Source organism: Neovison vison, chromosome 7, assembly GCF_020171115.1.
Source record: "Neovison vison isolate M4711 chromosome 7, ASM_NN_V1, whole genome shotgun sequence".
Taxonomy (NCBI): domain Eukaryota; kingdom Metazoa; phylum Chordata; class Mammalia; order Carnivora; family Mustelidae; genus Neogale; species Neogale vison.
This window is the reverse complement of record NC_058097.1, coordinates 165,323,002-165,349,220: the sequence shown is the minus strand read 5'-3', so window position 1 is coordinate 165,349,220 and position 26,219 is coordinate 165,323,002. Positions and strand designations below refer to the sequence as shown.

Below are 26,219 nucleotides of genomic sequence, written 5' to 3'. Positions count from 1 at the left end.
TTCAAATGTAACAGGCGTGGGTCCTTATTCAGGCCTTATGTGTGAGCCATGGAAGGGGCAGCTGGATGTTTCTGTTGGGGGGTGGGTGGGCAGGGCGGTGGAGGAATAGGAATGATGAAGGAGAGGCTGTGCCTCAGGGTGGCTCTTACCTCACGCCGGCCTTCTGCTTCAGGCCTCACGTCTGTGGCTGAGTTTTAGCTACTTTGGCCTTATCCCCCATGAGCTGGGTGACCAGTGGAAAGCACAAGACTGGTAGGGACTGGAGTTCTCTGGCTCATTGGTCTGCCTTCTGGGGAGCTGTCCCAGGCCAACGTGCAAGATCACTTAGGAAGCCATCACGCTGCCATCAATAGACATTTCTCTGCAGCCTAAAGATGAGCAGCTTGGGGGCCTCTCCCACGCCTGCCCGAGGAGATGGAGGTGTGTGGGGAAGGGCTGCTCACCTCTATCAAAGACACACTGGGCCAGGTGTTTGCCAGGCATTTACAGAATCATCTGTTTGCACAGAGTTTGTGGAGGGCGGCTCACTCTTGTTTCACATAGGAGGGACCTAAAGGGGACTTAGGAGAGGTGGGCCCCCCTCCCTAGTGGCTGAGCCATACTCTGCTCAGCGTGCAGCAAGGGAGGGTAGTTAGCAGGATGACTGGTCAGCTCAAGGCTGTGGGGGAAGCACTCTGTGGGCTGGGAATTGCTGTGCACACGGGCAGAGAGTCACAGAAGTACCGCTTCCCAGTGAAAGTATTTGGGACTTGCTTGGGTCCTTCCTACTTGGGCTGATAGAAGTTCCAGCCTTTGGTTTCTCCTTTCCTCACACTTTCCTCCAGCCAGCCCCGGAGTGAATGGCTCCACTCACCCCTTCTCCCCCCGCTTTTTTTGGGGGAAGAATATTAACCCTGTAGTACAACATTAACATCAAAATTTTTTTCCCCCATTTTGGTAAAAACAGTACTAAGTCATAGAATTTTAATGCTGGAAGGGCCCATCTTCTCCTTATTTGAAATGTAGGAAAACAAGCCCAGGAGGACAGTTATATAGCTAACGGATGCAGAGCCAGGATTGGAACCCCGTAGGACCCTCACCCAGGACCTCTTCACTGCCCCACATCGCCCCTCTGAAGGAGACTCCAAGTGCTTTGTCGCCTTTATGCAAGAAGAATCCAGCTTAATCAATTTCATTACACCAGCCCTTTATGTAACAGGGCTGTTTCCGGGTCCTGGCAGATGGTCCATAGTAACAGTGCTCTGCTGATTTGGTTGGAACTGATCCTATGAAATGAAAAATCCCGTGTAGCAGATGCCTTTCGCAGTCCCTGGCCATGGAAAAGTCAGCCTCTCCAGGGAAGGCACTGTAGCTTTGGCTCCTGTCTGGTGTGGCTAGAGGTGAATCACAGGAGGGAGACTTAAACGGTGTCCGCTTTTCCCAGGAGGCCACACTGGCGACTTAGAGTTTCTTGGCAGGTGGGGTGCTGGTAAAGGGTGTTTCTTCTGGTGCCTGAGGGACAGATGGGAACAGGGAGCAGAGTGGGAGGGAGATGAGCAGATGTGGAAGGGAAGGAAGGACAGACTGTCCCACCATGGATCTGGCCTGGCGGACCTTCACACTTAGGAGGCCATGCACTTCCAGATGAGCAATTTGAATGTAACTGCAGTGTTTGCCACACATATCAGCCTTGACCGTGAACTTGGACTTCAAGCCTCCCCAACCCCTTTCACTGGGGTTGCTGGCCCCCGAGTCTCCCGATGATCTTGCCTTTCCTGGTGGGTGCTTGATCATACTGAGTTCTCCTCAGTGGCCTCCTGTGGTGATGCACATTTCTGACACTGCTTAATGCAGGTGGCAAGTCTCCAAGCCATTGTGAAGTGGGCTTCACTTCCAAAGCCTCTCCTGACCTTGTCCTGCTGCTCAGTTCTTGCCCTTGATGGGTCCTCGCATGTGGGGGGTGGGAGAATGCTTCCCTATTTGCGAATGCAGCCCTGTTAGGACACCTGTCACAAAGAACCTGGGAGAGATTCCCAGGGGTGGGGTTGGAGGAAATTTGAGAGGCACCAGTCTAAGTTGTGTCCTAAGACATTCTCACTGGTTGGGCATGCACTGGCATCCTAGGATAGGCTCCCTCCCCTCCTTGCTCCTGAGCCTGGTGAATTATGTGCCCCCTGAAAGAGTGGCAGCAATCTTCGTCTCCCCTGTTTGAAGATGTGAATCTTGGCCTCATGAACTGAAAGCCAGTTTCTCTTTGGAGTACGAGTAGTGTTTCTGGGGGGTCATAGGATCTCTTGTGGCTTCGGAGCTGGAGCCCTCGCTTCTTCATAACAGCTCTAGCACCACGGTGAGCTTTGCGGGCCTTCCGTCCCAGTTTGTGGTTTGGCTGTGGTCCTGCTCCTGCAGGGCCTCGGGGTTGTCTGCAGGGGGAGCTGTGTTCCTGCGGCCATGGGCTGGGACATCACTGGCCTGGAGCGTTCCTCTCCGCAGGCTGGCGTGCTTGGGAACTGCGGCTTTCCTCGGCGAACCAGCCTCTCAGGTCTCATTCCCAGCTCCAGCCTCCAGCTTGGGCATTGTGAGTCATCATCAGCAGCAGAAAACGAGGCCTCGCCAACAGCTGGGTGCAGCGCCTGGCCATTTTTTCCACTTCTTTTTTAGTAACTTCACCGAGATGGGAGCTGCAGCTGACCTTTTGTAATGGACAGTGACTGGAGGTGGAGTCCAGGGTGAGGGCAGTAGCTCTAGGTAGGGAGGAAAGGAACCCCGGGGAGATGGGGTAGGGATGTGTATCTTTCTGTCCCCCAGCCCCTGGGCCTCCCGAAAAGCCATCCCTGTGAGAAAGGCAGGGCCTCACCCATGTCTCTTCTTCTCTGCCAAGGAGCCTAGAAAGCTTTAGCTGGTGCAGCTAGCAGTGGGACCTGTGAGAGGCCGACAGGTACTTCTCTCAGAAGCTGTGGACAGGATGGAGTAGAAGTCAGGGCGACCTGGCTTAGAACCCTAACCCTAACCCTAGTCTTGCTTTGCTTCTAACTCGCTATTTACCCTGGGTGAGTAAGGCACTTTCCTTACTGGGCCTCACTTTTCCCAGCCAGAAGCGGGTGGATGGTTGGATTAGAGTGCTCTGAGGTCCCTTCCTGCTGTGAGTGAGTCTGTCACGAATGTAAAGAATTTGAACTTTGTTCCCATTACCATCTTGAACATCTGAAACCTGTAGCTTCTTCTCCAGATGAACAGTGCTCATGGCGTGAGGACATAGGTATTATTCCTACCCTCTAAGAACTTACAGGCTGACTTCTTCTTTCCTTGCTCTAGGAGACAGTACAGAGTCTGCTGGGAAGCAGGAAAGTGGGATTCTGATTCTGGCTCTGCTAGAACATTTTGTGTGTCCTTGGGCAGATCACTCCTCTCCTTCAGCCTCCTTTTCATTTTCTGTAAAGTCAAGGGATTAGACTCGCTTCTTGGCTTCACCTCCACCCCCCCTTCCCCTGCCCCCATCTCTACTTGAGCCTCCTACCAGCTCTTCTGCAGGGTGTGATTTCTTAGCTGCAGAAGCCCTGGGGTATAGTTTCCTTTCTCGCTGGGAGGGAGAGAAGCAAGATTATTTTTTTAATTACGCAGCTAAGATTAGGCAGCAATCTGCATTTTAAAATGTTATTAATAAGAGTCTAAAAGTGTGCGAAAAAACTCTGGAGTTTGAATGTGATGTGAGCTGGGAAACATCTGCACGGCCCCCAGCCTCCCCCAGAGAGTTTTCTCCAGACACCAAGCAAGTCCTGGGGATGACCATCAGCCTGGTTTGTGCCCAGATCCTTGGAGGAACAGGGAACCCAAGCATCCCACCAGAGCAGCCCCCTGAGAGCCAGGGCTCAAGGCCTCGCCTCTCCCAAGGGCTCTTGCAGTCTGGCTTTAGACAAACAGCGATTACTCTTGATATTACTAGCACCTCCCTTGGAGTTTACAGAGTATTCATGTTTGTCCCCCTTACTTCGCATCACAGTCCTGAGAGGTAGATAGAGCAAATTTCATTGCCCCCTCAGCTGCCTGGGTTCTTGTAAAGATTCTCCTTTAAGCAAGGTGGTGTGTAGCAGAGGAAGAGCCCCAGATGGGAAGTTGGGAGCTGAGTGCCTGCCCTAGGCCTCCAGTGCCCTCCCTAGCTCTGCCTGTCCCTTTTCCCTACTGTGTGTTCTCTATAGTACTCAGAGTCATTTGCCAGTGCATATGTTTTTTATGGTATTTGATCAGTTGCCTGTCTCCCCCATCCTTCCCCCCAAGCCCACTTGAATATAAGCTCCATGAAGGAGGAGAGTTTTGTAGACCCTAGTACCCGGGAGAGCACCTGGCCTATAGAAAATGGGCAGTAATGTTGTGTTGAATGTTGTGAGTGCAGGCCCTGCTTCTAAGTAGTCACTGGGACTTCGGAAAGATACTTTTCTCAGTTTTATCTTCTCTTTGGAGGAGTTGGATGGGATGGTCTCTGAGGTCCTTGGTGGCATCCAAAGTCTATGGTAAGAGCAATGCCTAGACCCCTTTTTCTTCAATGAACATTGAGCACCTGATCTGGGCCAGGCCCTGTGCTAGGTGCTGAGAGGAATACAGAGAGAATAAGAAAGGATCATTGCTCTTCACCTTCTAGTGGGTGTGATGGTTGATTTTATGGGTCACCTTGACTGGGCCATGAGGCGCCCAGATATTTGGTCAACGTTATTTTGAGTATTTCTGTGAGGGTGTCTTTAGATGAGATGAACATTTATATCATGGACTGAGTATTGTTGGCCCTCACTAATATGAGTGGGTCTCTTCCAATCAGTTGAAGGCCTGAGTAGAACAAAAGGCAGACCAGACCCTTCCCTGAATAAGAGGGAATTGTCCTGCCTGGTGGTCTTCTGGGACATTAGCTCTTCCTGCTTGACAGCCTTGGAGCTGAGACACTGGCTCTGCAGCTTCCGTAATCATGTGAGCCAATTCCTTATACACCTCTCTCTCTATTCTCTTAGTTTTTTGTTTTTGTTTTTTAAGATTTATTTATTTGACAGGGGTACAGCGAGAGAAGGAACATAATGAGCCGAAGGCAGACGCTTAACAGCTGAGCCACCCAGGTGCCCCTGAATCCTCTTAGTTCTGGGTCTCTGGAGAACGTTGGCTAAGACAGAGGGCAACACAAGACCTGCCATCAAATAATCTTGCATTTGATGGTATAGAATAGTTGTTGGAACAAAGGTACAAGCCTTATTCTAGTGGCTTCTAAAGGAAGAGGTGTCGAAACAGGAGGATGATGGGCTGCTTTAGGGTGGCAGTGACATTCAAGCTGGACCCTGAAGGGTGAGAAGGAGTTCTGTGGGTAGAACGAGCAAAGCAGTATTATGGGTTGACCAGATTTAGGGCTGGGACCCAGCATGACCCTAGATCCTGGGAGGGAGGAAGTAAGGTATGCCCTTGACAAAGGAGCAGCTGTCCAGCATGGAGAGAACAGAGGGACTGTGTGGAAGGCCAAGGAACTACTTAAAGTAGGACCCAGTTCAGAGAAGAAGCCATTCCTCCCTGCTTTTGTCCGGGAAGCCCCAGTCCTGCATGATATCGTCCTGTAGCTGGTCTGGGGCCTTCTCACGGTGCAGTCTGTCTTGACTTCCATTACCAGTGTTCCCGATTTGATAGCTAATAGAGTCAGTGAAGACAAAATGGGGCAGCTGCGTGGCATGCGTGGTGTGTTGTGGGATTCTGAACTTGGCCACAGATGAAGCGTGCTCAGTCACTCAGCAGCTAGGCTCTTTGTGTCCCCGTGACCCTGAACAACCTCCAGAAGTCCTCGGGAATGTTCCTTTTTGAAGAGGCAGTGTGACCCAGTGAAAAGCAGTATGTCCTCTCCAGGGCAGTGACTGGGGATCCCAGCACTTGTGCCAGGTCCCTGGACCCTATCCAAGCTCTGCTGCTGACAGTTGCAGGAGGCTGAGCCTGAACCCTAACCTCAGCCCTAACCTCTCCTGTGCCTTAATTTCCCCACCTGTAATTTGAGGATTTTAATGATGCCTACTCATGAGGTGTTTCTGTGGACGAAATGGGACAAGCCAGGGAGAGTTTAGCATGAAAGAAGTGCCCTCAGAATATTAGCTACTATTATTGTTATCATCGTAGCTTTGCAGCATATGAGCTGTGTGATCTTGAGCAAGTCATTCAACTTCTGTGATCTATTTCTTTATCTGTAAGAGAGGGTTCACACCAATCATTCAGGGCTGATTAGAGTAGATAACTTAATGGCAGTGCCTAAAGTAGAGTTTCACCCAGAGTCACCTCTCTGTAGAAGTATCCACAGTCCCTTACCTTTTGTTCATTCTTGCTCCTTTTTAGTTGGGCAGCCGATGTTTGGAAATTTTATTCCTGCATTAACTTCAAAAATTCCAAACTTTTTTTATTGGCGATATTGTCCACGATACAACTTTGGAGACTAAGGAAATTTTACTAAGAAATAACAGGATATACAGTCAATCCCAATCTTCATTTAAATTGTTAACTATATGAGTGGTCTTTTTTTTTTTTTTTAAAGATTTTATTTATTTGAGAGAGAGAGAGGTGGGGAGAGCACAAGTAGGGGGAGTGGCAGATATACAGAGAAGGAGAAGCAGGCTCCTACTGAGCAGGGAGCCCAACACAGGGCTTGATCCCAGGACCCTGGGATCATGACCTGAGCTGAAGGCAGATGCTTAACTGACTGAGTCTCCCAGGGGCCCCATGAGTGGTCTTTGATATGGGTGGGTGTTTTATTTTAGGACACAGGTCAGACTAAATATTCTAAGGATGCCAATAAAATTGGGTTGTATACCACTCACTTTGACAGTGAAGATTTTTAGACCTCGTCGTTGAAGTGTAGATCAGGAATGTCTTAGAGACCATCTAACCCAGTCCTCTTTTTTTTATGGTTGGGAAGAGTAGACCCCTGGAGGAGAAGGGACCTCCTTAAGATCCCATAGCCTAAAAGGAATCAGGACTAGGCCAGGTTTTCTGAGTCTTAGGTTAAAGCTTCCTCTTGCTTCCCCACTGCTCTCTTCTCTTTCCCTAGCTTCCATTTGTTGGTATCGCATGGTCCTTCAGAGGCCTCTGACATGCCAGATAGTATGCTCAAATCTTATAAAAATCCAGAATTCCAAGATGGAGCCTTCAATGCTCTTCCGCTTCTTTGGTTGTCCATAGAGACATTGACCCTAAGACATTGGTAGGTGGGTGTTGGCTGAGAAGATATGACAAATTGGTAGACACTATGAGTGGACACTGAAAATCCTTGATTAAGGCTGTGGAGGTGAACCAGCAGAATGAGAGTACTAGTGGCTAACATTTACTGTGTTGCATACTTTTTGCAGAAATATCTTTACAATAGCCTTTAAGTAGATGTTATTATTCCCATTTTATAAATGTTGAGTAATTTTCTCAAGATTATGGAACCAGTGAATGATAAAATTCAGTAGTTAATTTCATTTGTTTATTCTGGCAACAAATATTCATCGAGTACTAGCTTTGTGCTGGGTATTATTCTAGGGATTAGGGAAGAGCAAAATCAGACAGTCCCCGAAGTCATAGAGCTCACTCTCTGGAGAGGAGGCAGACATTAATCAAACGTCTTTCTAATGAGTGTATGTTTATAAACCGAGAGAAGTGCCCCAAGATGAGGAACGTCGTTCTCCAAGATTGTTGCACAGAGGAATCTGGTCTTGACTAAGGACCCTTAGAGTTGAAGAGGCAGTAGGAGTTGACTAGGTGAAGGGGGCTGGGACATTGGCGACAGCCAGGGACAGAGGGGAGTGGCATAGCTGCCCTGTAGAAGGGAGGCAGGGCACATTTACCACAGCCTGGTGTGACTGTTTCTGCCACCTGTGTCCTGAGCCCTCTCCTTTCCCACTCTTCTCCTTCCTTGGGAAGATTAAACTGGGGATGCCAGTTCGTTCTGCATTTGACCAGTCCTTGGTTGTCATCAGCGCCTTTTAATAAAATCTCTATCCAAATGTCAGAACAAAGGATGAGTTAGAGAAATCAGGTTCTCATACTTTGCAGACTCAGAATTAATAACCTGAGAGTAACTGGTGTTTGTTAGCAGATGAATTATAAATGTCACAAACTCCTAGCTAGGGCGTGGCTCACTTGTCACCTGCATGTGCTCCAGGAGGCTTCCTAGCACCCTGGAATATGCTATGGGAAGGACTGGGGGGCTATATGGCCTTTTCTCTGCCTTGACCCAGAGGTATGTTTTTATAACATCTACCTCTGTTTGCTGACTCCCTCAGATACATTCAATGTCACTCTGTTCCCTTTTGGGACATTCTGTTAAAGTGTGAATGCTCATTGTATTACACTCCATCTTCTTCTCACCTTCAGGACCCCCTTCCCTGGAGTGGGGTAGAAATTCTCCTTCCCTAAAGAGCTTAGATATTGCTGGAGTGGCTTCTTAACTGCCTTTACCCTCATTCATGAAAGCCCTCTGGAGTGGCTTCTTTTTTTTTTTTTTTTTAAGATTTTATTTATTTATTTGACAGACGGAGATCACAAGCAGGCAGAGAGGCAGGCAGAGAGAGAGGAGGAAGCAGGCTCCCTGCTGAGCAGAGAGGCCGATGCGGGGCTCGATCCCAGGACTCTGAGATCATGACCTGAGCCGAAGGCAGTGGCTTAACCCACTGAGCCACCCAGGCGCCCCTGGAGTGGCTTCTTAACTGCCTTTACCCTCATTCCAGAAAGCCCTCTGATAGAGGCTGAAGGAAGCTGGCCCCTTGAATATTCACCAGCCCCCTAGCCTTCTGACCTCCTCTGCCCCTGCCAGGGCTTGGCACAGAATAATCTTTCTTCTCACTTATTTCCTCTTTTTTTTTTTTTTCCCAAACAAAAGATTGTATTTATTTATTTATTTATTCATTCATTCAAAAATTTTATTTATTTATTTGACAGAGATCACAAGCAGGCAGAGAGGCAGGCAGAGAGAGAGGAGGAAACAGGTTCCCCGCTGAGCAGAGAGCCTGACGCAGGGCTTGATCCCAGGACCCTGAGATCACGACCTTAGTCAAAGGCAGAGGCTTAACTGACTGAGCCACCCAGGCACCCCAAAGATTGTATTTATTTATTTGCGAGAGAGAATAAGAGAGAGTGAACAGGTGGGTGGGGGAAGGTGAGGGACAGCAGAGGGGGAAGCAGACTCCCCACTGAGTAGGGAGGGCCCAGGGCTCCATCTCAGGACCCTGGGATCCTGACCTGAGCCAAAGGCAGATTCTTAACAAACTGAGCCACACAGGTGCCCCACTTCCTCTTTATTTATATTTGACTGTTTGATAAGATGTTTGCAAAACCACTCAGGAGAGTTAAATTGTTTAGTAATGAAATAATATTTCATGACTCCCTTTGATGGAGTCTTTGATGGGACCACAGATCTGGCATCTTTGCCCTTTTGTCTGTTTCTTTTAATGGCACCACCAGCCTTGAAATCCTGAAATCTCAGAGTGGTGTTCATTTCCTCCTGCTCCCTTTCTCTGACATCTGATGGGGTACCAAGTCTTGCACATTCTTAACTTATTTTCCCCTGTGACTTCAACCTTAGGTTCACCCCTGATCCATCTTAGGCTTAGGCTTGTGTAATTGTAGTGACTTTCTTCCTTCCCTTTGGTTACTACTGCTCTGCCTTTGGATAAGTGCCTAGTCCCTTGTGCACCATAAGGGGCTGGGCAGAGAGATACCCAGGATACCACACAGAGAATGCTTAGACCAGTACATAGTACACAGTAGGTGCGACACTAGTGTTAGCTATGAATGTTACGAATATTCTTATTACTGGTCCCTCTACCTTTGCCAGATGCGCCATTCCCAGACACTCCTCTGACCAGGCCCCACCCCAAGTCCCCGTCCGCAGTCTCCCCATAGTCTAGTTAGCAGCAGTTCCTAAAGTGAGCATGTGAGACGAATTGCCAGGGTATGGGAAGAAAAATTATGATTCCTTTTATGTGTTTTTACCTCATTCTTTTAAGTTTTCTACATTGTGGGTATATTTTACACTGTATATTTTAAAATAAGGATATATTGATAATTGATATATGTATATAAGTATATATTTTAATAAATAGATGGATGTATATGTATATGTGTATGGAGGTGTATATGTGTGTATACATATATGTGGTATGTCAAAAAAATACTTTACTAGTAGGGGAGTGCAAGCCAGCAAGTTTGGATTGATCTGGAAGGTGGGATCCAGACCCCAAGCCTGGCATGTTCCTGTGGTGACCCCAGCCTGAAGTCCTGACTCACCTTGAAGTCCCTCTTCCTTGTGACCCTCACTCTCTCTCCACCTGCCCCACCTTGTGCCTTTTGGTTCTGTGATCGCTCGTCCCTTCTCCCCACTCCTAGAATATTCTACCTCAATCTCCCCTTTTCTTTTCCTCTCTAGAAGTTCAACTTTAATGTCACTTGTTCCATCAAGCCTGTCAGGACAATTTTGGCCTGAAATCCTGCAAATTCTTTAGGCATGCTTTGTCAATGCTGCTTACGTGGCCCCTGTTGTGTTCTGGGTTGTGTTGGAATCTTTTGCCACCTGTGCCTAACGTCTTGGCTCCATAGTGATTTTGTGTTAGTTTGCGCATGGGCAGGCCTTGCAAGTAAATGGTATTTTACTTGCTGACTTTATTTTGTGCTCTTGGTCCTTTTTCTCATTTATCTGAAGACACATAGTTTTTGGATGACATTAATGTATGTCTCTTTTGCCACAGTAACATATAATTCTTGGCTATAAGGCAAAGATTTGTTACATTCGTGCTCTGAATCTCCTTGGATTTGACAGCAGGCTTCTGCTTGAGACATATTTTTGTCTACAGTGCCTTAGTGAACATTTTGTGTGTGTGGATTCATTGTTTTCTTTTTACTCCAGGTGACCTAAAATCATCATCCTTGTGTTAAATGCCCTTATTTCAGCACTTATAGTCCTGAGTTCTGCAAGGTGTCCTGGGAAATGAGCGGGTACACGGAACATACCCATTTGATCTGGACTTTCCCCCTCCTCAAACACTGTAAGAACTGACAGCAGCTGGGCAGTCAGTGGAGCTACCAAAGGGCTTGGAGTCAGAAAAAACAATGGGTTTTAATCTTGGTTCTACCATCTGCTGATTGTTTGATCTTGACCAAGTCATTTAACCTCATTGTGAAGTAAGTTTAGAAATCTATACTATGTAGAACTATTTTGAGGATTAATTAAGATAGTGGCTCTGAATGTGCTGGGCACCTAGGAAATGGTCAGTAAGTGTCTGTTTAAAAGAAAAGGAAAATAAGAATCTCCTTTGTCTTCTGTGAGCCTTCTAATGCAGGGTGTATTTTGGGGGAAAAACAGACAGCTTCAGAGAATGCATCTATCTGACTGGGCAAACTTGGGCTGGAGAGTGAAGGCTGGACATCCAGTCAGCCTGGTTTTTGGGCTTGTCTCTAATAGAATGTCTGTGGCCTCCTCAGGGAACATGAGAATTAATTAGTTAATCTTTGTAAAGTGCTTTGAAGGTGAAAAGTGCTATGTAGGTAGAATGGTTGAATTGCTGTTGGAGATGGAATAATGGCAACACCATATCCTGGCAGTCTTGTTTGCCTTGGACATCAGTAATCAATAGCAGAGAAGATTCTAAGATGTCTTACTTCACAGGAATGGATTCATTGTGGGATTTAGTTCTTTGATAGACTTGCAGATAACATCTTGCCAGTTCTTTGCACCAGAAGAATGTAGGGTCAAGTTAAGAAGTAATAGTCTCATCTTCTAGCTTCCTGGGACTCTCCTTTCTAGGGTAGTCTGTTTATATATCCCACCCAGCTCAAGTAGAGTGACAGTTTGCTAGTTTTGGATGCTTTGTGGGTCCTGGGCACATGAGCTTTTTTGTGGGTCCTACAGAAATGAGGGGAGATGTTGAGTGTTGGGTGTTGGTTATCTATTGATGTGGACCCTGTTTGAATAACTAATACAGAATGGTACCATGGGTAGAAGAAGGAGTTGTGTTACCGTGGGCTAGTCACTTCTCTGAACCTTAACTTCTCACCTGTGAAATGAGAACACACTAGTTGATGAGTACAGTAATAAAGGTGGCCCACAAGGAGGGTGGGTTTCATCCTTTCTGTGAGGGATTGAGGGGTCAAAAAAGGTTTTAAAGAACAGGTGGTATGTGGGCTGGACTGTACAGCTGGAGCTATAGCTTATCAAACAACTAATGTAAGGAAAGGGCATCCATGGTAAGAACAACAACATGTGTGAGGCCATGGAATGGCTTATCTGAGCGGACCTGCTCCCAGTTCCTGTTGTACCCCATGGGCCGCACAGACTTTGTTCCTCTCTGAGGAAGCTCAGAACTTCCCGTGAACTCCTCGGTGTTTACATGATGTCTGTGAGCAGGCCTATCCTCTGAACTGCATCCCTTCACTATTCCGACATTTCCCCCCTGAGTCTGTGGTTGTATTGTAGCTGACACTATAAACCGTACGTTGAATATAGGGCCAGATGAAGCTTTGATACTAAACACAGTAGTATCATAGTAGTAGATTTGTCTAGAATTTAATATGCATTGCTTGGTGTTTTGTCTCTTAAGCAAAGAGTCTCTTTGTTAAAATAAACATGTATAAAGAATTTATACAGCGCACATGGTTATGCATATTTATTGCAGAGAATCTGTTAATAATCTATGCCTCATCGGATTTTGCATTTCTGTTGAAATAACAAATGTGGCACTTGGTACAACTGAGCAAGTTTGGTGAATTTCTTCTTATCTGGGAGAAGAAAGGCATTTCTCTTTTTCCAAAATCCATTTTCTTCAATCATCTTCTGCACTGGCCGACTTCCCAGATGGTACATCTGGGGGACTGAGGCTTTCCTGGCTGTAAATGATTTTGTCTTTTTTCCCTTCTCTCACTCCCTTCCACCTAACATAGGCACTTGCTTTGGGCCTATGAGACTTGCTCCTTTGGGTAAGAGCATAGACTCTGAAGGTCCTTTTATGTGGAGAGAAAACACACAAAACTGGCCGTTAATTGTGCTAGGAGGAGGGTGCTAAGAGATTGTGGCATGGGGCAAGGCAGGAGACTTGGGGACTTCAAGGCGGCTGACAGCCTGAGAACAGATGTCTGGGTGAGCCAAGGAGGGGTGGGGAGGCCATAATGTGTGGCCAGAGTTCCCTGTTGCCCTGTCCCCTGTCAAAATGCAGGCACACAGGCTTTGGAATCCACCTCCGCTGGAATCCAGCTCTGGTGCTGCCTGTTGTTTGATCTTGGTCGTGCCCTCTCACCCCTCCGAACCTCAGTCCCTACATCTGTGAAAGTGTGAATAGTTGTGCTCTCCCTCCAGGAAGATAGGATGGCTCCTGGTACATGGTAGTTAATACTAAAATAAACGCTCACACTTTGTCTCATAAGTCATTGCCTGCCCATGAGAGCACAGCTGTGGAATGTAACCTTAATTCAGCTAATGTTTGTTTTTAGAAACTGGCAAGGTGTTTACCTGGGGCCGAGCGGACTACGGTCAACTAGGGAGGAAGCTGGCGTCTTCTGAAGACTGGAAACTACAAAGTCAGGATCCATCGTGTCCCCGCTCAGTACCTCGGAAGAGCATGCCTTCGCCTCTGCACTGCCTAACAGGAGCAACTGAGGTAGGAAGTGACTTTCCACAGAAGGGATGCTTCTCTTTCCCTTGTCTTGTGTCACAACAGAGACTGTGGGCCTACTGTGTGCTTCTAGTAGAGGCATTGTGGGTTCCACACAGGACTCTGAAGGGGTCCTTGCCTTGAGTTGCTTGGGGTTCAGTATGGTAGAAAAGGGAGGTGCTTGGATAACTGTACTGCAAGCAGACTGGGCGTAACTCCTTCAGAGAGACTGTGAGTACTTTGGGTCTGCTTCAGAGAGTGGGAGATGGAGTCAGGCTCTGCGGATTGGGTTAGGCCAGTGTCACGGAGGACACGGCTTTGAGCCGTGGGTTGGACTCGAGCAGGCAGCTGTAAGAGAGAAGAGAACTTTCAGGTAGGCACAATAGGTGGAATGGGGTTAGGGGTTAGGAAAGTGAAGAAAGTGTTTGGGGACCACGGTGGTTCACTTTGGCTGGAGCATGAGGTGTCTGTGGGGCCAAATACGGGGTGATGTCAGAAAGACAGGTTGGAACCTGATTGAGGGGCCTTCATAGTGAGCTAAGTATTCTGCACTACTGTTTATATTTCCCAGTGTGGAAAATATTGTAGTTCAGTTCCTTATTCAAGCCCCTTTAATTCCCTGAAATGTCTTGAATTTCTACATTTAAGGCAGGAGGCTTAATTTCTCCAGGGTGTGTGTTTCTGTTACTAAATTTTACTTTACTGCTGTCCTTAAAAAAAAGGAAAGGCTAGGTTTTTTGAAGAGAATGAGGAAGGCCACGTAGGAAATGTGCCTCTGAACCCAAGTTGGCTTAATGAAGGAATTCAGTCTTCATTCAGAGTCTGTCAAAAAAAATTAATAAGCTAGCGAGACTTCTGTAATTAGCATCAGACTAATTACAACCCTCTTCATACCTAGAGGGCTTCCCTTCCCCCGGGGCCTGCCTGGCCTCCTCCTTCCGGGTATGTAGGACAGTTCTCAGTTTCTGTTTCACATCCCAGACCTGCTCCTCCTGGGCCTTTCCTTGGTGCTGGGGTTAAGTCTGTCTGTCTTTCTTGCTCTCTCTTTGTTTAATTGAAAAGGCACTCATTAAACAAAACCACAAAGGCAATTTAGACATGGTAATAATGATGATGATGATGATGTTGATGATAAACCATCCGTAATCTTAACCACCCTCCCAACTGCATTCCTTTATGCATATACACATGTACCTCCTTTATAAATTTGTAGTGAGAGCACCGAGGATGTTTGGTATTCAGTCTTCATTTATTTGATCACAAATGCTTTGCCTTGTTTCTTTCTGATCTTGAAGGTCATTTAAAATGGACCCTGTAACATTATAGGAGTCAGAGGTTCTGGGATTTTCCAAACCATTCTTTGAATGTTGGACATTTATCTCATTTCCTCTTTTTTGTTACTATGGTGGACTCTGCAGTGAGTACCCTTTTGAACTGTTTCTTGAAGATACACTCTTGGGAATGAAATTTTAGGGACAAAGGCCGTGAACATCTTTATGACTTTTGCTGTCTTTCTCTAGATTCCGTTTGAGATTCCCCTAGCAGTGAATGAGGGAATGAACTATTTTAGCTCGTATTGTCTGCTTAACCACAATACTAAGGTGCTGAGAGCTTGGTACCGAGGGTTTTAAATTTTATTTATTTGACAGAGATAACAAGTAGGCAGAGAGTTAGGCAGAGAGAGAGGAGGGGAAGCAGGCTCCCTGCTGAGCAGAGAGCCCGATGTGGGGCTCAATCCCAGGACCCTGGGATCATGACCTGAGCTGAAAGCAGAGGCTTTAACCCACTGAGCCACCCAGGCACCCGGTACCAAGGGTTTTAGACCCTTTACTCTTCTTTGCCTTTCTCAGAACATTTAGGACTTCGTGGTCAGGTAGCACAGCAGAGGCCCAGAGGCCTTGTGGATTTTTCGGAGTCTCTGGTTTCCTTGGCAAGATGAGGCTCATGATGCCTGCCACAATGTGTCATCTGTGAGCACGACACACGAGGTTCGTGGTGTGTGGCAGGCCCTCTGTAACTGTTGGGCCCTTCTCTTCTTTGCCTTTAACACTGTGTGGTGGCTGTCGTGTGTAGCGCTGTGACAGATATGACCAGTGCACATACAGCCTAAGAGGCTGATATTGAGGTGACTTTTGTGTAGTTTCTTTGTTTATTTTTTCTTTTTTTAAAGATTTTTATTTATTCATTTGACAGAGAGAGAGAGATCACAAGTAGGCAGAGAGACAGGCAGAGAGAGAGGAAGGAAGCAGGCTCCCCGCTGAGCAGAGAGCCCGTTATGGGGCTCAATCCCAGGACCCTGGGATCATGATCTGAGCCGAAGGCAGAGGCTTTAACCTGCTGAGTCACCCAGATGCCCCTTTCTTAGTGTTTCTTAGCAGGACTGTCTGAGGGGCTGGCTTGAGCCCTGAGCCTTGGGGCGACTTCATGTCAGTGCTCCCTCCATCTCTGCTCCAGGCTCTGGGGTGCTGGTGTGTGTACTTGCCATGCTCCCTGCAGGTTCAGACCCCAGGCTCCAGGCTGTCTCCTTTTGGTGAATTTGGTCCTGGGGTCATCCCTGCTGTCGATGTTCTGGTCTGACCTGTCAAGCATCTGTTTGCCTGCGGCCCAGAGCCAGGCCAGTGGGCAGTCTTAGCTACTAAGAGTGGATTCACCTTGGAAAAGATATAAAGCCCTACTTAACGAGGGGTTGCCCTGGGAGGGGCTTGGCCAGGGAGGTCCAGGGACACCTGGGGAGCAGGAATGGCCTTGAACAAAGTTAATGATTCCTGACCTTCAAGGAACTGAGTGTGGCCCATAGCTGACCAATTGCCTTGTTCCGTGTCCCAGGGATTAGCAGAGAGCGAGGTGTCTGGGATCCAGAGTGACAGCCACACAGAAAGGGGAAGCACAGGCAGTATAACCATCCCTTTCTATGAACCAAAGAAAGCAGACAAATGCAATGTGATTTGGTGGCGCATCATACGAAAGACTTGACATGTATTACTTCATCTTCACAATAAAACTGGGTGCGAGTGTTAATATTCGCTGCTTTATGCGTCAGGAGACTCAGGCCCAGGATGGACAAGTCCCTGGCCCCAGATCACACAGTATGTAAACTGTGGGGGCGGGACATGAACTTGAACTATTTGAAGCTGGCATACTTGCCTCGTAAATGAAGTAAAGTAGCATCTGTCCTTTTGCATATGTATCCTCACTTGGATTAAAAGTTCCAGGAGTCTGGGAGGTAGAGTCTCTGATCCCCTGAGAGTCTGAATACTTTCTTCAGAGCCATGTCTCATCTCTAGCCTGAGAAAGACTTTGGGATTGTAGCCTTGGCAGGTCTTTAAAGTTCTCACAGTGGTGAAGACTATGCGTATCATGTTCTGTCAGCTTGGCCTTAGATACTAGGCCCCTCTGGCTACTCTTGGAAGATTCCAGGAGTAGCAGAGTAATTGGGATTACTCCCCCCATGTACATATCCACAGCAGCTTCCCTGGCCCCAGCCAGTAAACCACAACAGCTTCCCTGGCCCCAGCTGGGGCTATCATCTGCACATTTCCTATGGAACCTTGGCTCTAAACTCTGCCCAAAGGTGGAAGCGGAAGTGCTTGTGCTCACTTAGTGGGTATGTTGGGGTCTCCCCAGGTTCTGAAGCAGCTAGAGCTGGGCACCCAGTATGTGCATGGGACCTTCAGAAGAGGGCAAGCAGCCTCTGAGGGGATGAGGATTGGGAGTCAGAAGACCTGGCTTTTAGCTTTGCTTCTGCCCGGACTGAGTGAATTTGAGCCACCCCTTTTCCTCCTATACCTTTAGTTCTCCCAGATATGGATGGGGGATGTTAAACCAGGTGTTTCCTGATGTTTCTTACAGATCTAAGAGTCCCTTCCAGATCTGATTCTTATTTTATGGAAATGATTGCTACATAAAGTTATAGTGACTGCTGCCCTGGAGTCCCTCAGGGTCATAGTCAAGATCACTTGACCCCTGCTGCTGGCTTAACTTTGGCAGACCTGGGCATTTTAAGTAATCCAAAGGTTCCAGGCTTCAGTACCACTTAGCCTTGCTCTGTCTCTTTGCCTTGGCTCTGTTCTCTGCCCTTGTTCCTTGTCCCCAGGGCCTCCTGTTCCATTTTAGGTCATTGGGATTTAGTGTGATGCTGCTGTCTGGTCCCCCCAGGACTTGCAGTTCAGCTTTGATTGCTGTCCCTGTGGCTGTGACCTTATTGCCAGGGGCAGACAGACCTCCCATGACAGTACTTCGTGGGCTCCCCATCTGCCACCCCCTCTATGGGCTCTGTGTGTGCTGTCCCACCGTTCCTGCTTTCCTGAGTTTACCTCTGTCTTGGCTTTGGGATTGTGCCTATTCCATAGTCAACCCAGGAAACATTGGTTGACACCTGCCACGTGCCTGCATTGACCACACAGTGGGGACTGGGGTGGCGGGTGGTGCATACAAAGATAAAGAATCTAGTCCGCGCCCTCGAAGAACTTCCAGGTTTGTAAATAGATCCTTACTATGCAGAATGGATGTGCTGAGTGGTATGTACGAAAGGCCAAGGGAACAGGGGAGATGGGGTGATTTATGCTGAAGACACCTATGAGCAGAAATGTTATTTGAGCTGGGTTCTTAAAAATGAGGAGGTGTTTGGCAAAGAGAGAAGGACATTCCAGCAGAGGGGACAACACGAGCAGAAGCTGTGAGTCTAGATCTGTTCTAGCTCCTGGGCCGCTCAGGATGCCTGCCCGTTGCAGTGGGGTAGCCTCGTTTTGCAGTCTTGCTGCTTGTCTGGCCTGTCCCGTCTCTGCCATCTGTCTTTCTGATAGGATTACTGTTTGAAGGAAAGTAAGTCCCGTGTCCCTTATCTCATTTGCTCCCAGAATGATGCTGTGAAATAGGCCAGACTGGGAATGATTATCCTTCTTTTACAGTTGAGGAAACCGAGACCCAGAGAGTCTAGGTAGGTTAGAAGGAGGCCCAGGACAAACAGCCTGATTCCCAGGGTTTCTGAAGTCCTTGCTCTGGGTTCAGTCTGCAGCCATGGGCCTGAGTCATGTTCCCGGTTTAAATTCTGCCCACGTCTGTTTGAGGAGCACCAAATCTCAGTCAGGGACCTCAGGGTACATGTGCACGCGTGTGCACAGAGGCACACACACGCACACACAGCCCTTGGAGCAAGAGCAGGAAACATGGAAATAAGCAAGAGTTGAGCCAAGGATTGGGTACTTGTTAAGCCCAGAAGCCATCAACCCTGACTTTGCTGCAGGACTGAAAGTGTTTGTCGGAGGGCCTACCTGTGCGCTGGGTCTGGGTGAGAGCTGTCAGAGCGAGTGGGAAAGCAGCTATTTTTAGTCTGCAGAGTCACTCACTCGGCAGTGCTAGCTGAGGTTTGAGCCAGTCCCCTACGCTTTCCACGGGGTTATTTCAGAAGGAGAAATACCACTCGAATGCTGTGTAAAACCCATTAACGAACCGGGAAGTTTCCAGGGCGTCTTTGTCCTGCAGCTCCCTCGGAATGCTGCCCTTCCTGAATGACCTTCCTCTTTTCCTATATTTAATGCATTTCTAATTTTAAGTTTGTGTCAAGACTGTGGGACTTCGGTGCCCTAAATAACACAGAAATCTACCACCAGCAATCAGCTGAGTCTGGAGGGTTCTGACAGAATTGAACACAACCCGAAAAAAGCATCCCTAAGTAGCTCTCTGGTAAGTAATCGCTTTCGTCACTGCTGTTCTTAGAGGAGCGTGAGGTCTCAGAGCCCGTGCAGCCCCTGTGGCCCAGCCCTTCCAGGTGCAGCAGGCTCTAGAGGCCTCCCCAAGGAGGGGAGCAGTGTTCACGCGACGACGGTTTCATTGGGAGGTGAGAACAGCGGCACTTCTGTGTGCAGCTGCTGGCCTGACAGGAGGAGTCCTCATGCAAGCATGCGTCAGAGCCTCAGCCGGGCATTGTTCGTGGGAACACTCAGGAGAGAGGAGAGAGCCAACAGCCAGGGCTGTTTCGTTGGAAAGGGGTGGGAAAGGATGCGACACAGCCAGCTCTTCTGTACCATCCGCTTTTGTCTTATTTGTGTGTAGTCACCATCTCCTCATGCGAAACTGTTGGATCTAGGAGTGCAAGGGCCTTGTCTGTCTCCTCCAAAGCTGTGTTCCCAGGGTCAAGAATAGCTCCCGGCACCTCGTGGGTGCTCAGTGGATGTTTACTGACTGAATAAATGAAAACAGAATGAAAGAAAAGTTTCAGAGATACATGACCCTCTTCAGGTCCTCTGCGATCGCCCCCTGCAGTCTGTACTTCCCAGGCCCAGGTCTGTGCCGGAATGGGCATTTGCAGGTTTTCAGGCATTTGGGCAGTGTGTCCTCCGGAGCCAGAGAACAGAGTATCTGACCCTGTAATAGACTCGAACAGCCTAGAAGTTTCTTACAGATTCTGCTGAGGATGAGGCTTATTGTCCTTTAGGGCTTCACAGTTGACCGAGTGCTGCTATGCACGTGCACCTCCAGTTGTCAGTCTTTCCTCCAGCAGATGCTTACATGTGCCTGTCTGTCCGGGCACTACATTATAGGTGAATGCGGGGAGCAGGGAAGGATGGAAGAGTTCCCGTCTCAGGGGCTTGTGAGCTGGTGGCCGGGCCAAGATCAGTTCATTACAGGACCAGCTGAAGGTGACAAAGGCTGTAAGAGAGCATCTGACAACAATCTCATCCCAACCATGTCCTTGGGGACCTCCTCTTCCTTGCATTTTCAGCCCCTCCGGTTCTGTTGGATCCTGCAGGGTTGGGGTGGGGGGTGGTTGGGGTGGGAGGTGGTGACTGGAAAGGCTTCCTAAATTGGAAGCTTTGACATGAAATTATTTCTCAAGGGAGCTAATGCAAAATAACAGGGGAATCTTGGCAAGAACTCACATTAGGAGGAAAGCAGAGGAAGAGCAGCCAGATAGAGACTGTGTATCGACAAGAGAAGGAGAAAGCCAGCCAGGAACGGCAGCATTCTCAGAAGCGAAGGAAATTTCAACAAGGAGGTCAGGGAGGTCAGAGGCTGAGAAAAGACGGCTGGGAGGTTGTGCTGACACCTCTGAGAGGCTCGAGCTGGGACATAGGGAATGAGGGGATGGTGAGAAATGCAGGCGGTAGGTGTGAACAACCTTGCCCAGAGATTCAGTGGCCAAAGGAGGATGAGAGAACAAGTTCAGCGGCTGGGAGGAGAGCTTGGTTTGAGTTCGTTTTGTGAGTGTGGGGAAACTGCAGTGTGTGCAAAGGCCGATGGAAGGCATGAGCAAGAGAGTGAGTGAGAGAGAGAGCGAGCGAGCCCGAGCTGTGAGCAAAGATGCAGGAGGCCGAGGGCACAGCTGGAGCAAGGCGCCCGGGGAGATGAGAGAGGCTTGGAGTCTCTGTGAAGGGATGAGTTTTAACAAGACACAAGGATACTTTCTTGTAGTACAGGAGTCGAGAAAAAGGGACACGTGAAGATAGAATTTTTGAGGTGGAGAAGAGAAATGCTTTCTTTGAAGTATGTCTGTATCTTCTGTCGTCATGTTATGTCTTAGTTTTATTTATTTATTCAGTAAATGTTTACTGCATCTCAGTGTGGGCCGTGCACAGTGCAAGGTGCCAAGAATTCACAGAGCAAAGACCAGGTTGCTGCCCAAAGCTGTCACATGGTATTTAAGCGCTGCAGTAGTTAGTAATATGTCTGTCTCTAAATCAGACTTGAGTTCTTTGAGCATAGATGCTGTCTTTTTTTTTTTTTTTTAAAGACTTTATTTTATTTGTTTGACAGACAGAGACCACAAGTAGGCAGAGAGGCAGGCAGAGAGAGGAAGAAGCAGGCTCCCTGCTGAGCAGGGAGCCCGATGCGGGGCTTGATCCCAGGACCCTGAGATCATGACCTGAGCTGAAGGCAGAGGCTTTAACACACTGAGCCACCCAGGTGCCCCGAGCATAGATGCTGTCTTACTTATCCATGTGTGATGAGGGCCCAGCTTCATCCACAGCAAGGGACTGGTGTGAGTGTGTTGAGAAGAGGGCGAGAGCCCCTGATGGGTGGCTTCAGTTGTCCTGGTTAGATTGAAAGCCAGATTGTTTGCTGGCGTGATGAGGTTAATTTGGGGAGGCCTCCGAACAGGGATGAGTTGGTTTTACTCTGTAGCGAGTCCATCCATCACAGTCTGGCAGCTGGCTGGAAATAGCAGAAGAAAGACACCGTTATTGGCACCGGTGGGCCAGGGCAGTGGTGGCCGCCCTTGTGCTAGGGGCGAGGGGCAAGAGTTCCGAGAGAAAGCTTTCATGAACCCTGGGTTACATGGCACATGGTGACACAGTGCCGGGGCTGGAATCTGGCACTTGGAGCCCTCATTCTCATCGCCAGCCCCGTCTACCAACAGCTTCCTTTTGGGACAGTTCTGACGCCATTGTGGCCCTGGGCTCTGGCTTTGGCCCTGGCTCTCACTAGGCGGTAGTGAGAACGGTGGTTCTCTCCACACTTGCAGTCTGGGTTGGTGTCTTCTGAGAACAGCAGGAGGAAGAGGATAGCCTCAGCAAGGACCAGGGCAGTGAGGTTAACCCATGACTTTGGGAAACCATAGTGCTTGCTGGACAGGGGAGGTCTGAGGGGCAGTCTTGAATGTGGCGTGAGACCTGGGATGGAATTTCTGCTCTGTCACCCACAATCGCTGTGATGTTGGGTCAGTCGACCTCTCCAAAGTGGGAGTAATAATATCTGCTGTATCTTGCCCACAGGATTATTGGAGTATGAAAATAAGATAGAGAAGGGTTTTTATAAACTCTCAAGTGCTGTACAGATGCTATTAGGTTCATAGCATACCACGCGCTCTGTGTTTTGGATATGGGTTTTGTGGTAAGTAGGGTCAGAGCCCCTCTCCTATCTTTAAGCACTTGAGATCTAAGGAGCTACACAGAACTGTCCTGGATCTTCTGATAAACAAGATTTGGAATCAGAACAAGTGACCATATTGGAGGCCAGAGGCTTGGTAATCCACAGCCAGCCTCCACGGAGTGCCACAGAGCGTGGATTCCTGTCGAGGTTAGCCATCAGTGTTGACAGCAAGGATGCTTCTGGCTTGCTTTCTCCCAGCTGCAGAGGAAATTCATCAGCACTGATTTATAGTCCCAGTGACCTCACGTGTCACCACCGTGCTCTGCAGCGTGACAACTGCCCAAGGCTGCACCCACGTTCACCCTGGAGCTTACCAGCTGTCTTTTGTTGCATTTGACCTTGAAAATTGGGCTGTCCCAGGGTAGAAGTAAACCATGCAGAGGTTTAAAGGGAAAACAGAAGCCAGTGAGGGTTTCAAGGAGGCTGTGGTGGTTTAATGGGAGAAGTGTGAGCTCTGTGAGGGCTGGTGGCCAGGGGACTAAGGCTGCCTCCATCTCTGCCACCGTCCCTCTGGCCTGGACCCCCATTATCTACCACCTAATTTCAGTGGCTGTCTCTCAAGTGAGAACCCCTTGTCTCTAGTTTGGCCTCATCCCAGCTGCCCCCACAGGCTGTTGGAATGATGTACTAAAATATACATCTGATTTTGTGATGTTCTTACCTTTTTTTTTTTTTTTTTTAAGACTCTTAGAAAATACAGAAAAAAAAAATTCATTCCCACAATAAACATTTATTGGAAACCTGTTGTGTAGAAGAAACTCAGCCAAGGGCGCCTGGGTGGCTCAGTGGGTTAAGCCGCTGCTTTCGGCTCAGGTCATGATCTCAGGGTCCTGGGATGGAGTCCCGCATCGGGCTCTCTGCTCAGCAGGGAGCCTGCTTCCTCCTCTCTTTCTGCCTGCCTCTCTGCCTACTTGTGATCTCTCTCTGTCAAATAAATAAATAAAATCTTTAAAAAAAAAAAAAAAGAAAAACTCTTCTTTCTAAAAAAAAAAAAAAAGAAAAACTCAGCTAAGCCTTTAGGATATGGAAGAAGGTAAGACCTTGCCTCTACCCTCAAGGGGAAGGAGAAACATAGTCTGTAATCCCCACGGCCAGTGTGGGAAGAATGGGGTTATTAGAGCATAAATTCCAGGGTTGTTGTGGGCCTTATTCACCATGGAATCCCCATCACCTTGATTAGTGGCTGGCACATAGTAGGTGCTTAGCAGATACTTGTTACAGGGTTGAACATGTGCCCTTACTTTCCAATGGCTTCCCGTCTGGGATGCAGTCCAAAATCTCTAGCTTGACATAAACTCTTCTTGATCCTGCCCCTGTCAGAACACCCAGCCTCACCCTCTACCAGTCTCACCCTTGCATTCTGCACTTCCATCTATCCTGAACCAACAGAATTATCATGATGTTTGATACGTCTAAGTTTTTGCACAGGCCCGTTCTTCTGCGTCCGTTTGCCCTTGGCTGCTTGGACAATTGCTGCTTATCCCCCAGTGGGTAACAAAGATCACGTCTTACATTCATCTAGTATTCCTGCCATCCAGCCTGACAAACCTGCTTCTTTTTTCTTTCTAGATTGAGTTTTTCTTTGTTTAGTGTCTTACACTTTCCTTGGCTCTGTTAGTTGCTGTCCCTGAAGCTCTAGTCCACCTTCCATCCACCTTCCTTGTCCCTGAGCCCTTTCGAGATTCCAGATCTGGAGTTTGTTGGGTGCTGACTGATGAACCATGGCCTTCCTTTTGTGTTTCTTCAGCGCCTTCTCCCTCCCACACCAGCCCCATTCGGATAGCTGGACCTCTGTGCCAGTTCTCCTTGTACGTGAACTCTATACTCTGAGCAGGGCATGGATTTTGCCAGTCTCATTGCCCAGGGACTGGACTCTGTCCTGGACCCTGAGCGCTGTCTGGGTCCTTGTTCCGAATGGCTGATTCCTCAGTAAGATGCCATGTGCTCTATTTGGAGGGTTGCTGCTGCTTGGAGCTTCCTGCTTGGAGGCCCTTTTTGGTGTTGGCACTGGCTCCAGTCAACTCACTCTCTGCCAGGCCCCTCTGGCTACTTTATATTGGATGGCTGTTTGAGGAGCCAGCCCCGTAGCCTTGCCTCTTTCCAAAGGTTACTCCCATGGAGTTCCAGCCTCTTCTTAGCCTGCAGTGTCCTGAGCCGCTGAGGCCTTGCCTGGTAGGCACCCCTTTTTTGAGGTAGATAAAGAGAAAACATTGCTTTCATCACTAACAAGAAAGCAAAACCAGGCCATTCTGTTGGGAGGTGGCCCTCAGAACCCCAGGACCCTCATTGGTGGAGAGACCACCGAATTATGATGAGAAGGGGGAGTTAGTCTTTGCGTGATTACATAACTCCCTTTTGTGATGCTCTCTCTGTGGGACCCCTGTGGTAGGGACCTCCTGCACCTTCAGATGACTACTGGAAGGGAGCTCTTTTCCCTGAATGCATGGTATCACCCAGCACTGGGGAGACTGGCTGTGGGGAGCAGAAATAGAAGAAATCTTTGCGAAAGGAGCAGCTGCTGTTACCATGAATTGTGAAGCTTTTGGCTTTTCACAGAGGCCAGAAGTGGAAGGGGAAAGGGAAGCAGGAGGCAGGGTGGGATCCTGCTCGCAGGCACCGGGAGGCTGCTGGTAGCTCCCGTGAGGACCTTGCCACGCACCATTTCAGGAGACCCAGCTGGTTGGGCACAGTTGCTCACAGCTGCTGAACAAAATGTAGGTCGGGTAGCCAGTACCCCCAGGATTGTGTGAGGAACGTTCCTTACTCCAAAAAGGTAATTTAGTCATTCTTGAGGATCTTCTTTGTGGTTTTATTTCCACGTGATTCCCTTTGAGATTTTTTTTTTTTTTAAATTAGTAGCCTGGTACTAGTAGCATATCATTTGAAGACAGAGTATGTATCAAGGAACAACAAACAGAAGAAGGACTTGGATGGATCGAGAGACTTAATGTTGTGGTTTCATTCTTGGACAATCTGCTTTACTTCTCTGAGCCTCAGATTTGATGTCTGTATATTAATACTTATTTGGCCTATCTTTCCAAGTTGTCAAAATGATGTTGTGAATGTGAAAGCATTTTGTAAACTATGAAGCAGTAAATGTAAGTTATATTACTAGATTTCTTTGTCATGTCCAACCTTCTCTGGGTTTTCAGGAAACTTTGATTTCTTATAACTCTTTGGAAATTGTTATCTGTTATCGTAGAGCTGGAATTTGATGTGAGTCATTTCCATGATTCTTGTGTTCCTCTTAACCCATCAGTACTTGGTTGAGTACCCAGGATGCTTTCAAACTGTGGACTTGGAATATGACAACAGGGAGGACACAACTCCTGAAGCTTTCTAAATAGGGTGTGATTGATAGTATAAATCTCCTACAGGTAAGAGCTGAGGATTTGTGACCAGAGATCTAGAGACCGTATCAGGGAAGAGTTGTTGGCTGAGTTCCTGGAGTCTTTGGGAGAGCTTCCGCAAGCAGATGTTTAAAAGCTGGACCAGACTGAGTTTCATGGTTAAGATCCTTTTTAGGCTCCTGAAGGGTCTATAGGAAGAGACTGGTTCTTTCTAAGGATGGTGTTGGGAGGCTTGAATAACCAGTTAAGGGAGACTTGATTGGAAACAACAGGATTTTTTAGAAACAATAATGATAGCTTCTATCTGTTGGTCATTGACCGTGTACCATGTGTGGCACTTAGCACCGTTTAATGATCGCTTTCAGTTCTTACTGATGCCGGGGAATCATGTACGGTTTTA

The 26,219-nt window shown here is 48.0% G+C and overlaps 1 protein-coding gene across 3 annotated transcripts in view; it reads left to right on the top strand.

The window, feature by feature from the left end:
* SERGEF (secretion regulating guanine nucleotide exchange factor) overlaps window positions 1-26,219 on the top strand; it is a 227,113-nt gene that overhangs the window by 36,445 nt on the left and 164,449 nt on the right. For all 3 annotated transcript variants that reach the window (XM_044258919.1, XM_044258917.1, XM_044258920.1), the window contains exon 9: window positions 13,441-13,607. In XM_044258919.1, coding sequence (XP_044114854.1) covers window positions 13,441-13,607 — 167 coding nt within the window. The remainder of the gene's footprint in view (window positions 1-13,440; window positions 13,608-26,219) is intronic.